Source organism: Bombus flavifrons, chromosome 3, assembly GCF_040668555.2.
Source record: "Bombus flavifrons isolate JBK064 chromosome 3, iyBomFlav1_principal, whole genome shotgun sequence".
In the NCBI taxonomy this organism is placed as follows: Eukaryota; Metazoa; Arthropoda; class Insecta; order Hymenoptera; family Apidae; genus Bombus; species Bombus flavifrons.
Window position 1 is genome coordinate 18039626 of NC_138444.1, and position 14827 is coordinate 18054452.

The window sequence follows — 14827 nt, forward strand, 5'->3', positions numbered from 1 at the left end:
GAACGATACGCGGTAAAAATTTGAAAAACGTGTGGCGAGTTGTAGAAAACGAGGAAACTGGTTAATCGGGGTTCCATAAATAGATCGCAGGACCTTTTATACTTTGACAAGTACCAGTCATTTCGACTCGTATTGGTATAAGTAGCCTTGATACAAAATTATTTTCAGTTTGAATACATAAAAAACAAAATAAAATTCATTATTTTATTCTTTTAGTTATCGTTGCGAAAGTCATTACATCATTGCGGAACAAAAATATAATACGAAGTAGGAATTTTAAAATAAAATTGTAAAACCAGCCAATTTGACTAGTGTGGTATTTCTAATGTTAAATATTCCGAAAAATCTTTCCGGTAGAATATAAATAAAATAAAATATACGAAAGAAGTTGATTGAATTGGACGTAAAGACGGAAGAAAAGACGAAATCTGGAAATAACGTAACGACGTCTAATATTCAAATTGCACGTACGTCAGATGTTTACGTTAGATCAGTGTGCAGTATGTCTGGAACATTGAAGCAAATTTCTCGAGTATGTTTCACCGGGCTGTCCGAATGAAACAAATATCGCATGAATGTACGTATATCTACGAACGCTTCCCTTTCGAAGTTATGGCTGTTCGAAGTTGCACATCACGGGAAATGTTCTTGCACGCTCTTTGACTTTCAATAGCAGATACCTCAAAGTCCTTGTTCATGGAAGACCGGACGCCAATCTGCTAGGTATTGGTGACCGCGTTGCGGATGCTTGCATCTGATTCCGAATCTCGTCGCTGGCTATTTTCAAACATGCTCGATCATTCATGAAACGACGTTACATTACGCGAGTAGATCGACGCTAACTTCCTTCGAAGTGATGCGAATTATTCTTTTACAAAAGACCTTTTCGATCCTTTTACATTCCCGCGTGCCTTTAAGCCCAGGCACTGGTTCGTTTCTTATTCAGTCGTACCTTCCTATCGTTAAAATAGTCCTTAGCTTTAAAAATAAAATAGAGAGACAGTTACTAATATGCGTACTTGCGCATGAGCATGTTTTTAAAAGTCGTTCGTTCGTTCGATTGACAGTGGAATCGAAGAATTCGAAAGAAGGCACAGTATCTTCGTCGTTAAGATCTCTCGCGATCCGAATTTCAAGATATTTTCAGAGAGATGTGAAAGATATCTATTTTCAATTCTGCACAGGAAATGAATTAATATTTAAGGATTTGACCGAGATACTCTGGCGTTACGCTGTGACACGATTAATATCGATTCGATTGACATTTCTAAGATATTATAGACATTATTTTCAACGGTCTCCCTTCGTTAACGGAATCATCTCTGGCAAAAGCACGAAGGATATTTCGCAAAACCAGCCGTCAATTTATCACGTTATCCGACTGCGTGAATCATTCTTTTCCCGAAACAAACATAAATCGAATAAAAACGAAATAGCTTGGAGGCTATCTAGATTCATGTATGGGAAAAGATATACCAACAACGACGTATCTGTACATGTTCGGTTGGAAACTAACGCAGAAATAGAGGAGGAAAAAAAACGCGTTGATCAAAGATAGGAAAATCTTTGAGGAAATAAAAGCAGCGAGATAGGAACACGGGCACGTTACCTTTATCTGACTTGTCACTTCTTAATCCGACTACGTATTACGTAGTCGCGAACGTCAATCAAATCGCCTTTTGAAGTGCAACGCTGCGGAAACTCGTCCGCAGGTAAATCTTATCGGTTCAAATTAGAAGGCAAAATCGTTGCGCAATTGCACGCGACGGTTAACTAATGCTAACTCAGCTATTAAGAAAATTGAGTAATCTAAGGGCCAAGAGAATAATCGAACGTTATTTCTACCTGCGGAATTGTTCTACGAAAGGGGGATTATGAGAACTGTGTTTTACGGTATTTTTGTAACTTCTAATTGCGACTTAGTGGCTGACACCAGTAATCAAGATAAAACAGTCTATTCTAAGAAGATATCTCTCACCCATAATCCGTTTAACTTCTTACGCTTCGTTCCTGAAGCTAGCCGCATAATTCTTGCAGATTAAAATTACAGGAAGACGTTTAAAATTGTAAAATTAATATGTTTCTATCGTTCGTAATTAGACTGTACATATTTATGCATTCGTGAAAAATTGAAAGGCGCAAAGCACAGACTAAACAAAATCAACCACCGAAAGAGTTAATCTGAAAAAAGAGATGAAACAATTTTGTTCTCAGATAATTTTACAACATTTCGTCTTTACAGAGATCATTTTTTTACACGTTATCTACTATAGCCATTGAGTAAATTAAATTTACAGAGTTTCCATTCGCATCGCGTATCGAAATATAGACGATCCTCTAAGGAACATCGCGTACGACGAAAGACACGTAGAAAGGAGACTCTTTTATGAATGGTTATCCAGGAAAAGGTAAAATAAAAGGAGGTAGATTTTCCTGTTGCCTGTGAACTACTTGAAACGAACCCTACGGCCCTCTTTGCGCATTTGTTTGAAAAGCCAGCCGACAAAGGGTGCGCTTTCACGCGCGGACCGTGTCGCTCGTTGAAAATTGCACGTACGTGCCCAAAAGGTGTCGTATTGCTTTTCCATGAACAACCACGTGTATTCCAATGCGGCAAAGTAAATAGCTGTTTTTATGAAAACACGCAGCTACGGTTAAACCCGTGCCAGCTCGAGTTACGTCGATTCGTCGTACTCTTTCACCTCCTTTTTTTCAAATACACCTGCCACTTTCGCAGCACGTGCCATGAAAAAGTTCAACGAGATTTCTCGATAGTAACATTTTATTTAAGAGACCTCGAATCGTTTCATGACAGAGATTCCACTCGATATCTACGATCAGTCGCGAGAACCTACGAGCGCCTATCGAATTTTGTACATCCGACTTATCAAAGAAAGTAGAATCGCGGTTTGTCACTGTGTTATTTATACTTACACGCCGATACAATTGTCATCGATGTATTTCGAAAATGAATCAGACCAATTCGGACACTCGGCTCACAAAAATTGTGGGATAAATCCACGTCAGAAACTTTACGAAACTTAAATTTTGTCAACGTGAAATTGATAAAAAGACATTATTTATGCTTACACGAGGAGATGTCGATACAATATCGATCCTACCATTTTTATTTCACGTAGATATAACACAGCTGTAATTCATACTTGTAACGTTGTATTTTATAATCTTTTCTTTTGTCTCAGTACGCGGGTCAGAACGAATAAATTGTATTACATTTTAACAGTATGTATCTTAACGCGCTAAAAAGATTCGCGAAGCTAACGTTTTTGTCGAGAATTGCGAGTCTTAATCGTCGAAATAAATGTATAGGAACACTTAGATTACACTTGGAATTGACATCGAAATAGTTGCAGATTTATTTAACATGTGATTCGCAAGATCTTCGTCGATACACATTTGCACGCGTCTCAGCACTCTCTTTGTCCCTCCATCTTCTATACCACGCTACTCGCGGAACAGTTGCATTCATCTGCTTTACGAGATGCTGTGCACGCACATATTTCCACACACTCATACCCATATATGTGTATCACTACTACGCGGCTAATCTAGTGTAGCACACAAAATTCATATATTCAAGAGATGGACTTAATTTTAAGAGTTTTGTGGCTGACCGTAGTTCTATGTACACGTACTCCCGTTCAAACTAAAACGATTTTTAGTTTCATAGAAGATGTGATCATTCGTATCTCGACCTAGTAACTACCTAGGTAATTTAAATCATCGAGCAAATGATCAACCGGTCACGAAGTTGCATTCGTACAACGACCAATATCGTCGATTAAAACGTCAATTAACATTTTTACTTTCTTCGAACGAATTTGAAGAAAAAATCGCGTGGAAAGTAACTTCGCACTTCGGTCATTTCTTTAGCTGCATAGGAAATCCAAGAAAACGGGAAGGGAACTGGTTCAAGGAATAATAAGCCCGGCAAGGAATAATAAGCACGAAAACGTGAAATTTAACGTACGACTCGTAGCGAAAGCTTCCGTAGCACCGTCGAACCGAACGCTTTTCAGTTGTTGACATCGTAAACCGACATTTTATGACACGCGCCGCTGGATTCACCACCAACTATCTACTTTCCCGACAGCTAAGCGCGTTTGTATTCGTTTGCCGTCCAACTTGCTTCCGTTTTGTCACAGCTTCATACATATTTAAATTCCGTACGACGGATCACACCCCAGGCGTCAATTTTTATCTAACGGCAGTCGTGCATCTCGTGGTTGCAACAGATTGAATTAAATCGTAGAAGTTTCTGGAAACGCAACGACAGAGATCATTTTTCTAATGAAATGCAACGAAACGAACGTCAACGAGAAACGCAGATTTATTTATGCGAAAGAATGATTAAAGCGATTGACTCAATGCCAACGGGACTGTTGAAGTGGTCACCACTTCTAAGAAAACTCTACATCTGGTCTTTTTAGTTTTCTCAAGCACCGAAGCCATCGACAGCGCGTAGACAAATGACTGCGACGAAGTCAGACCATAAACAGTAGACAGGCGACGTTGGCTGCGGGGTTTTCAGTTATTGGGTAACACAGCTAGCGTGCGGATCTGGACCAGCTGAAATTGTATTCTTACTTATAATTACACTTCTATTTAAATATATTTTCTGCCTTACAATTTATCCACGAGTTTTCTCTGTTTACACATCGAATAACCACAACAGGGACAAACGTTTATCTCGTGCTATTACGTAATTTAATTTAATTTAATTTGCGAAAATTTAATATAAAAGAATTACCAAAATATTGTAAAGAATAAAGGTCTTCTTTTTAAGGATATTCTCGGTGAATCGTATTTAAAAATTGACGAAGAAGATAAACGCGGAGGATGGGCAAAGGGGATACAGGCGCAAAGATGAGACAGAGGTCCAATTAAGGGGTGTATGCACGGTGAGTCGTGAGTGGCACGAGGACATCGTTACAGCTGCAAGATCGCCATTATGCCACGACAAGGACCACCCTAACGACGCGAGCCTTCGTGATTTATGGTGTAGCGAAAATGTTCCGCAGAACGCCGCGGATTATGTATCTACCAGGCTAACTTTCCCGAGATACTTTGCAAGGCTAGATTAAGAGAATAATGGGCTTGCTTTTTGTCCTGCTCTCTTCAACGAGATTAACTCTAGAGACACCGTAATATGCAACTGTTCGCGGTTCCAACGAGCTCCTCATTAACCGTCCAAAATACAGGATCGTCCGCTATCGATGAATATTCTCTTCCGGTGGTGAAACTTTCTATTTAATCGAATAAAGGGTTGCTTAAATTTTTCTGCAACGTTCTTTGAAAATTTTCTTTAAGTTGGAAGACGTTGCTTAAAGAGGATCGGTTCGACGTTAATTACGATATCGATTTCGTTATTCCGAACTTATGGCAGTTTTAGATAGTAATCGCTTAGAACGAATCTGACTGAATCTGACCGAAGAAAGAAAAGACGTAACGATCGACGACTATTGGTCGATTTTCCAAAACTACTCGACGTATATATCGCGCAAGTTGGAAGAAAATCGAAAAACTGTTTTCACGGTTCAATTGGCAACACGTTGCAGTCGAAAATTCGCAATTCTCCCGGCAACCGTAATACCTAGGAACGAGCTGTACGAGTTTAAAGTGACTCCGTTGGTATTTCAGGTTGCTGCGTTTAACTGCACTTGAGAGAATTATAATTTGCCCGATACGGTTTGAAATTACAGCGATTCCGCAGAACCGCCACGTGTAATAACCAAACCCGTGGTCACTTCAAACGTTGTAGTTTAATATTTAACCGTTTCCATCCCTTTATCGCTTACTCCGTTCATCAAGAAACACCCTTTCTAACTTCTGGCCACCGTCGTAGCTTCAAAGATACACGCATTTAACAGCAATTTCACATGTATTATAGTTACGAGTGTGAGCGTCCAATTTTTGACGGTTTTGAACGTTAGTTTATTTTTTAATTGGATTGGGAAATTGGATTTTTCGTCGTACACCATCGTCTAGTCTCATCTTATAAAGTCATTTTAATCGACTTCAAAATTCCCAAATCCGAAATTAAGATTCAACCCCCGTTGGAATTTAAATTTTAAATCCAACCTAAAATCAAAATTTAAATTTCAAATTTCGTTCTTAATTCGATAAACTACCGCCACCGATACTATCCTCGAACCAATATTCTGTTTAAAACCTTCGTCTTTTATTCCCTCGTTCCACAATTTACTTGTATCTTAATAAACAACAGAATAGAATCCAAATCTACACAGGAAATTTTATTTTTAATTTCGACACGCTAATACATCACAAAATTCTAGTTCTATAAGAACACGGTGTTCCTTGAAACTTTCCTTTTCCGTTCCAAGCTTTTCGTACAACTCGATAACACGTTCGACTTTTGCGACGACGAAGATCCAGCCTTCACCAAACGAGGATTAATCTCTCGTAATTCCAAACACAGGATTCGAACTACCAAACGAAAATCAGCTTAAATAGCAGCGAACTAACTCAAAGTCCGTCTACGTAATCCCAAATTCACGCTGATAAATGATTCGAAATAAAAGAATAGAAGGTAGACCTGAATTGCAACTTTTACTTTTAATTTGAATATCTACCACCCAGCAAAATAATATTCTATACAGAAACAAACGACCAATCTTTCCGAACAAACTTTCAAACTCTCTATTAATCTCGCGCGATTTCAAACACAAATCACAGCCAACTAATTCGAAGTAAAAGTCTGCATAAACTAAAATTCTCGTTAACAAACGACCAGAATAGAAGCTAGTTCTGCAGAGAACGCTATTTTAAGTCGTAGAAATTCAGGTTTTGGTGAAGGTGTTAGAGTCACGCAAACAGGGTGCCAAGCGTCCATTATCTCAAATCACCGACGAAAAACGTTGAACCGATAATCGTCGGCATTGCCGTCAAATTCTCGTTACGGTTGATTAGCGAGAGAACCATCGCATGGCTGTCTCTCTATAAGCAGTGGCGTGCCGTGGTTGATTTATTGGTGACACCGAAGTCGTCGGATCAAAGGGCACATATATTCGAGAGAGCAGAGGCCTCGCCGGATAGAAATTGCAGGCCGCGATTGCTGTTCGACTCTGACAACTAACGGGCCAGCGATAGAGATACGTACACGCGCGTACAAAGACACATTTACTCACCTGACACGGTGAGATGGACAGTTCTGATTAATGGCGGATGAGCACTGACTTGACACTCGTACACGCCGCCATCTCGTTCGGTAGCCGAACGCAAAAGCAACCGCCAATCATTCGGCTTCTCCAGGGCCAGCGAGAACCTAGAGTCGCTCGCGTACGTGTCCAAGCCGATCGTGAGCAAGTGCAGCTCGTCGCCTCGTCTGCGAACCCAAGACACCTGAAATCGAAAAAGATGGAATTTTCAAAGGACGATCGAGGAGAACGAGAGGAGAGTCTCGAGGCTTTTAACTCGGTTTGTCGGACTTGACGATATTACGGTGCGGAGATCGAAAAACGCATCGATGCTCTCGGTATTAGCATTGAACGTAGCGACGTTGCATGTGTCACAGCGACAATACCCAAATCCACGTCATTCCACACTACCTGACGATGAACCTTTAGACTTTGACCTTACCTTTGCACATGTCCTCTCCTTGTCCCTCGACTCCTACAAACTCAACGTATAAAAACTGCGAGCATTCGACCACGAGACTAGCCTTGGGTACCTAACTCCAGTCTTGGCCGCGATTTGAACAACTATTTTAATACTTTGTAACTTCGCTACTTCGTTGTAATATCGTACTTAAACACTTTGGTGAATAAAGGCATATAAAAATATTAAAGGACAGTTGAGTTAAGCTATTGCTCGGCTCTTCCGTTTTTATCACGAATTTTACCTGACACATGCAACACAGCGTTAAACGTGACAGCGTTAGGTGCCATTACTACGATCGGTACTACGAATGACGTTGATAATGTGAAGCAATAGACAGGCGATAAGATATCGCGCGAAGGAATAAATGGCGAATTGAGATTGCATATTGCAAGAGCCTAACACGAATCTTCCACTTTGCGCTTCTTACGTAAAACAATTATCTCTGTCCTGTCGCGAAGAAAGATTACGTCGCAGAATAAAATCTGCATAATTGGAAGTTGCATAATCGTGCAACCGAACGGAAGAATGAAAGAATTAATTAACGCTCAACGGCCAGAAAATCGTATAAAGATCTTGCTCGTTCGACGCGACACCATCGAAATCCAGTCTCTCGGAATCTGAATAAACAAAGAAAGAAAGAAAGAAAAGAAGCTTCGCGCCAGTTTTCTAATAAAAACGACGAGTTTGCCAACTTCGTTTTCGACGTGTATCGACGTTTTCTTCCAATCTACCTACGTCGGATGAATGTATATTCCTGTGAGATTCTACACCGAAGAGACGCAGAAAGATTTCGCCTGGCGTATCAATCTCAAACACGAAAGCAAGTTATAGCAATGTAAATTTAATGTAAATCGGACGTCCTTTCCACGTAGCAACACGCCGCGTGTATTCGAATTCAAATATCACGTTGCTCGGTAGGCGGCTGGCTACTCCGATCTTTCTTTCCCTTGATGCATGCCATCCGAAATAATCACCTTGCCGGGTTTCAACGCGGCTCAAAGAGAGCAAGGTGTCGCAAACAGGGCAGCAAGTACGCAGTAAAACCCCGGAGAAATGAAAACTTCGTTGACGAAACCCCGGGTGTCACGATATCAAAGCGTCCTAGATTTTATCTAAAAGCCAGGCGCAGATAAGGCCGATCTTCTTCTAGATACCGCGAACCGAGCAACGCGTAAAGAGTTCAAGGCTCTCCTTATGAAATGGATCCGAGCCTCGACCGATTGAAATTACCTCGGAAAGCGCTGTTTGGGGCCTAAGATTACTTTTAGGTACAAGGTTTACGGTATTAGGTTGACCGAACAGTTTCTTTCGTTTTATAAGGAAATAATATTAATTTTAGATTAGATTAGCGAATTATGCACGAACATAATAATAGAAATAGAACGAAATGGATAAAACAAAAATCGTTGCTCGTCTATTATCGCCTTATGAAACGAAAGAAACTTCTCGGACAACCTGATACATCAACCCAACCAATAGACGTTAGTTCCTTTAGAATTTTAAATTGTAAAATTTATCGGCGCATTTTCTTATATCGTTGCCGATGATCTAAGTCCTGTGGATCACGTTTCGATGGAACACCTAAAATATCGCAGGTAACAAACGTTAGTTTCTTCAGAACTTGTAACATTCGGTACACAGGCTACCATCGCGGTGACACGCTCGTAAAATATGAGTTTGTTAAAATATGAAGCTAAGCGTATGACATTTAGCGTAAAATCTTCGTATTTCTATGATCCATTATAAATCGTTCAAGAATTAATCCATTATAGCTGCGGGCCAGCTGTGAGGACTCGAGAGCCCCAAGCGAAACGTCTGGCGGAAATTCCGTCGGTACAATTTAATACAGTGCTCGCAGTCGGTGTTCCGCAGTTTGATACGAAGGAGTTAAAGAATCGTTAGGCGCGGCATGGTAGCCGGGAAAGGGATTTCGAGACGCTGCACCGGCCTCGCCTGCTCGAGACGCAAAGGACAGCCTGAACGGACGCCTATGGTCATTTGTCATTATTATAAAAGGCTGAGCAGTGAATAATTACATCTTAGGAAACTCGCTGTCCAACTACGCGCGTTTATTCCCATTTCTATTCACACGCTCTGTCCCTGCGGCGATTAATACTCGCGAGGAATTGTTAAATTGAAATCCGATGTTCTGTTTTGCGATTCTTTAGCCCGCTAAGTGAAAAGTTCGCTTGATAAAGCGGCAAGACTTTGATCGTAAACGGGGAAACATGGAGAGACAGGAGGATTCGCGGCAAGTTTCACGGGCGAATCGAAAGCTTCGATAACGGGACACAACCTGTTAACCTTTCTATCGTTGCAATTCAATTGAGAAACGCTGCAATCAATTCGGAAGCTTCGCGAAACTACATCTATGAGATTTTAATTCAACGATCGACAGAGAAATCGATACTAAAACAGCTTCGGAAATGAAACAAATTATTTAAAAGCAATACAGAAATTATAACCGAAAGGAAAATGTCGATTCCTTGTAACGATTATTCGATATAAAAGTCCTACTCGTGTCTTTTTATAAATTCGTAAAGCGATGGATTGCCGTGGCTTTCGATATTATTACAATTTTTTAATGAATCGATATTCCAACGATACAAGATCGAACGAGTAGAATGAGACCAGATCACGATCACACGACATAGACTACTTGGTATTCTTTCGTAGTAACGTTCGTGCCTTTGAAAGTGAAAGCTCGATATTTTGTTCGTTTCAATTTATATTGGATTGATTAAAAGAAAAAATAGAGCAAGCATCCGAGATCAATAATGCATCTACGAATATCAATATTTATCTTCCGTATTGCAACATTGAACACGAAGCAATGAAACTAGTCAAAAAAATTCATCGCGCCGGATGTCACGCGTCGCTCAATTATTTTCACTTTGTCTATTGATTGGAAATTATTATTTCAAAACTGGAAGAAACGTGGCCTGTTTTCTAAGTAACGAAATAAAAGTAACCGCTCAACCATTCGAAACACGAGGAACGTAATTTTTATTTGGAAAGATAATTTTAAAACAAGCGAATAAACGTAAATTTTATCGTCTTTGCGAGACATTTCTTAATTAAGACATACTTTCTTTAAAAGATTCGTTAATTCCTTCGTATTAATTAGATATGCACCTTTTTCAATCGATGATATTTTATAACTGTTCTACAAGGAGAAAATGGTCTCTTTTAATTAAGACAGTAACGAGTGAATACAGATACTTCTCATACTCATTAAATTTTTCTGTCTTTGAACGAGGCTAAGACCGAATGTACGAAGAAATTAACTTTTGTTAATTGCAAAGAAAAAAGATGGTTAAAACGGCTGGCATTGATTTGCCGCTTCATTTTAATAAATATTTCGTGTAAAGAGTATTGTACATATGAATAATTACGTTCGCGATTAATAACGAATTCGCATGTTACGATCTCGTTGCGAGCAGCAAGGAAAGAGAAAACTTGATCGATCAAAATTAATCAAGTTAAAAACTTTGAAACTACTTTGTGATTTCTTACTGTTGAAAAGCCTCGTAACACCTGTTCTCAGGGAAATTTGGACGCTCTGTAATTACAGTCCTTCTTACATTCAAACCAGAGGCAGAACTTGAAACCAGAGGCTTCAACTTTGTTCATCGATGAAGAATCTTTATTGTTATTGCGCTAATTAGACCGAATTTTTTGAAATAATAAACGGAAGAAGAAGTTTCAGTTTCACAAAGTAGTCTGTGTCGTCTGATCCTAATTCTCCACATTCTACTTATCCATTGACTATTTCACTGATTCAATAAAATATTAAAATATTGACCGTCTACTTGAAGTCATCGTTATGTGAATACGTGTGCATATTATCGGCTTGTCGTTTCATTGCTCGATAAATAAATAATCGGCGTATTTTACGCAAAACAAATTTACTTTAGGATAATATCCAGAGGGAAATTAAAAATTTTATTGTTTCTCGAACATCAGCTACGTTTGGAAGAACGTCTTTCTTGTATCGTCTCGAATTATTCTTCAAAGATAAAGAACTATTTACGTAAAAATGTATCTTTCATACTTGTTCCTCTCTTTTATTATTTCATATACAGGGTGGTTGGTAACAGGTGGTACAAGCGGAAAGGGGGTGATTCTACGCGAAAAAAGAAGTCGAAAATATAGAATAAAAATTTAAAAATTTTAAAAATTAAAAATAACGTCAATCGAGACAACGATCTACATTGAGATCCGTTATAACGAGACGCGATAAAGTGCAGGCGTACCGAGCGAAAATTCAAAGTCGATTTTCTCGAAAACAAAGCCTCGAACGAAAAATTTTTATTCTATATTTTCGACTTCCTTTTTCGCGTAGAATCGCCCCCTTTCCGCTTGTACCACCAGTTACCAACTACCCTGTATATAAATACCACGTGTTAAAGATGGATTATTTCGAATATTATGCTTAGCACATTTCTAACGATACAAAATATATAGCAATGAAACGCATCGTATCTCACACAAACTAAACTGTACAGCACAAGCTTTCTTCGAAAAAATAACTCGACGATTCCTTGAAAAACTGTTGAAGTGGATTCCACTTCAAGAGAAACTCCACATCTTTTCTAAAATTTAATTTTCTTAATTCTCGAAGCCATTGAGTATCGTTTAGCGCTAAATCGATTTGAAAGACCTCTCAGCCTCATAGTTTCCTAGGAACAAATAATGCAACGGGGTACAGACAGGCCAGTTTTCCGTAATTTTTAGGCCCATGACTTGAAAGTTCTTTCGTAAAGTAACGCTGCCAGCGTGCAGATCTGGACTAGCATACACATTCTACTTCTACTTAAACTTGCTTAAATATATTTTTCTATTCTATTAGGTCATCCCATAAGTTCGTGCCGACTTTTGTGTATACATTTCATGTGTCGATTTATAAACATACGGCGATAAGGGACCAATGCACTTGAGCTTAGCTGATCGAGAACAGGCTAGAGCAGATTTTCGTGGGTATAATTTTTCGACATTCATCCACGCATTTCCTCTCTCTCTCTCTCCCTCTATTACGAGATAAAACCTTAACAAAAACAAAGCACAAGATAAATCAACGACGGCAATGAGACAAAGACTGTCTCGTTTTCACTCTTGTTGAACAAAGACGCGCTAAGCAAAGAAGAGGATCGTTGATATTAGACGCGAAAGAAACAACAGAGAAGAAAAGAGTGTGGAACGATAGGACGGCGACACGTAGTGTGCTGCAGCTCCCGATAACAAGGCGTAATAATGTTTGCCTGTCGCTGCAGTGTCCGAGATAAATCGTCGTTCGTCGAATCAGCAGTTTAAAATACGAGATAGACGGGAAAGGTGAACGTACCTCGCGTACTCGACAGACCAGCCAACGATCGGCTAAGGAGGATACAGAGATCCGATAAAACTCGATACTCTCGCTGAAATTGGAGCGAATCGATCGTATCGATCATCGACGCGCTTATAAGCGGGACGAGACCTGTCTCTGGAAATGAGTAGTAGCCTCACGTGTGCCGATCGAACCAGAAAAAAAGAAAAAAGAATTGTATGGAATTTCCACGCGTTCCACTGCACCACTTTTCCGAATACGTTATGCGTGTCGTACGAGACGTTACGTAATTTTTCACAAAAAGAAACCGCTATTTCTATTGTGAAACTCGCAAGTAAAATAACGCAACCCTGAAGTAACGCAGCTTTCGGAATCTTTGAAAGACGAGATGGCTGAGGAGATCCAATTCCGCACTTTTCCGCAATAGGAAAATTTCCTGAGAACACGAGGAACGAGAGAAACCGGAATCACGGCCATTTCTCTTCGAGCTTGCGGGATTCGGTTCGAGTCACTCGAAGGTCCTGGGACGCAATCTGGACAATTCGGATGTCAAAGGACCATAGACGGAGCAAATCAGGGTTAAGAGACCAGACACGAACAACGGTTACAGGCACTCCACTCGGACTAGCCTGCGATCCGCGAAATTTCATAGTCATGACCTCGCAGCCAACCGATGTAAGCTTAGCCATTTTAAGGATCATAGGTCAGACGAACTGAGACCACTTTCGGGTACAATAAATTACGACTTCTCCATCGAACATATTTTACTTTAGCACCGTTGTTTAATCGTTTACGCTATTAACGTATCCCGCTGACACGATTTTTTAACATGTTGGCTTCCGCGCGAGTTTGATACATTTTACACCGAACAGATTTTTTTCGACGATGTTAACTGAATCGTTCGCATTGTTGAGAATTGTTTACTCCATGAAATTTATCTCGCGTTCTAAGCAATTTTTTAACCTATTTTTAATTTTTATCGTGTTAATACAAAGTGCGTCTTACAGTTTGGATTTTGAGAGGCTCGCCTGAAAATCGTTATTATTCGATCTACATATATTTCTTATCTATTCTTATCTTAGCTATTCGATCTGTGTGGAAATTTCAACGGGGCTCGAACTCTCAACCGACCTTCTCCTCTACTTTTTTTTTATTTTTAGCAGATTGTGAAAATAATTAATAGGTCAGCGATGCCGTGCATGTACGAGCAATTACGAAAGTGTAAGGTCAAGACGCGTGTGGTAGTCCGCTCGCATGTATGCATATCGGAGCGTGCAGCTGCAGCCTGCTGCCATAAGCTGGAACCCAGCATCCGACCGTGAATATAATAGCTGAGTAACGTTATCTCTCGCTTCATAATTTAACCTGCCCCTCCCTCGGAGAGGAGAAACCGTTCGAAACGAATTACGCGTTCCGATCGTTGCACGCTCGCGCAAAAATTCGAACGATCTTATCGATCAGACGTGCGACGACTACTCACCGTAAAGTTGCGTACGATTATCCAGACACGTGCAGAAAAATTAAGTTTCAAAAATTGGATATCGGACTGTTCGAGAAATTCGTATCGTTTTTAATATGAACTCTTATCTATAATAAGAATACCGGATAACATTTTATTCGTTAAGATATTAGCGCAAGTATTTTTAATAAAACAATATTAAACCTTATATGTTTAAGATATATAGTCTCATTATTATTATTTATTGCGGTTTTTACGAAACTGATAAACACGTGAAATGAAATACTTTAGATGCTTGTAAGGTCTATTTGAAGATATTCATTATCGAGAAAAGCGAACTATTTTTGAAACAAAAGACCCGTGACGTTATAGATGGAATAATATTATAATCGTTGTTAAAT

General features: G+C 39.6%; 1 protein-coding gene across 3 annotated transcripts in view; it reads right to left on the bottom strand.

Moving 5' to 3' along the window:
* LOC138178061 (zwei Ig domain protein zig-8) overlaps window positions 1–14827 on the bottom strand; it is a 368687-nt gene that overhangs the window by 226173 nt on the left and 127687 nt on the right. For all 3 annotated transcript variants that reach the window (XM_069109482.1, XM_069109481.1, XM_069109480.1), the window contains one exon: window positions 7170–7383. In XM_069109482.1, the coding sequence (XP_068965583.1) occupies window positions 7170–7383 (214 nt within the window). The remainder of the gene's footprint in view (window positions 1–7169; window positions 7384–14827) is intronic.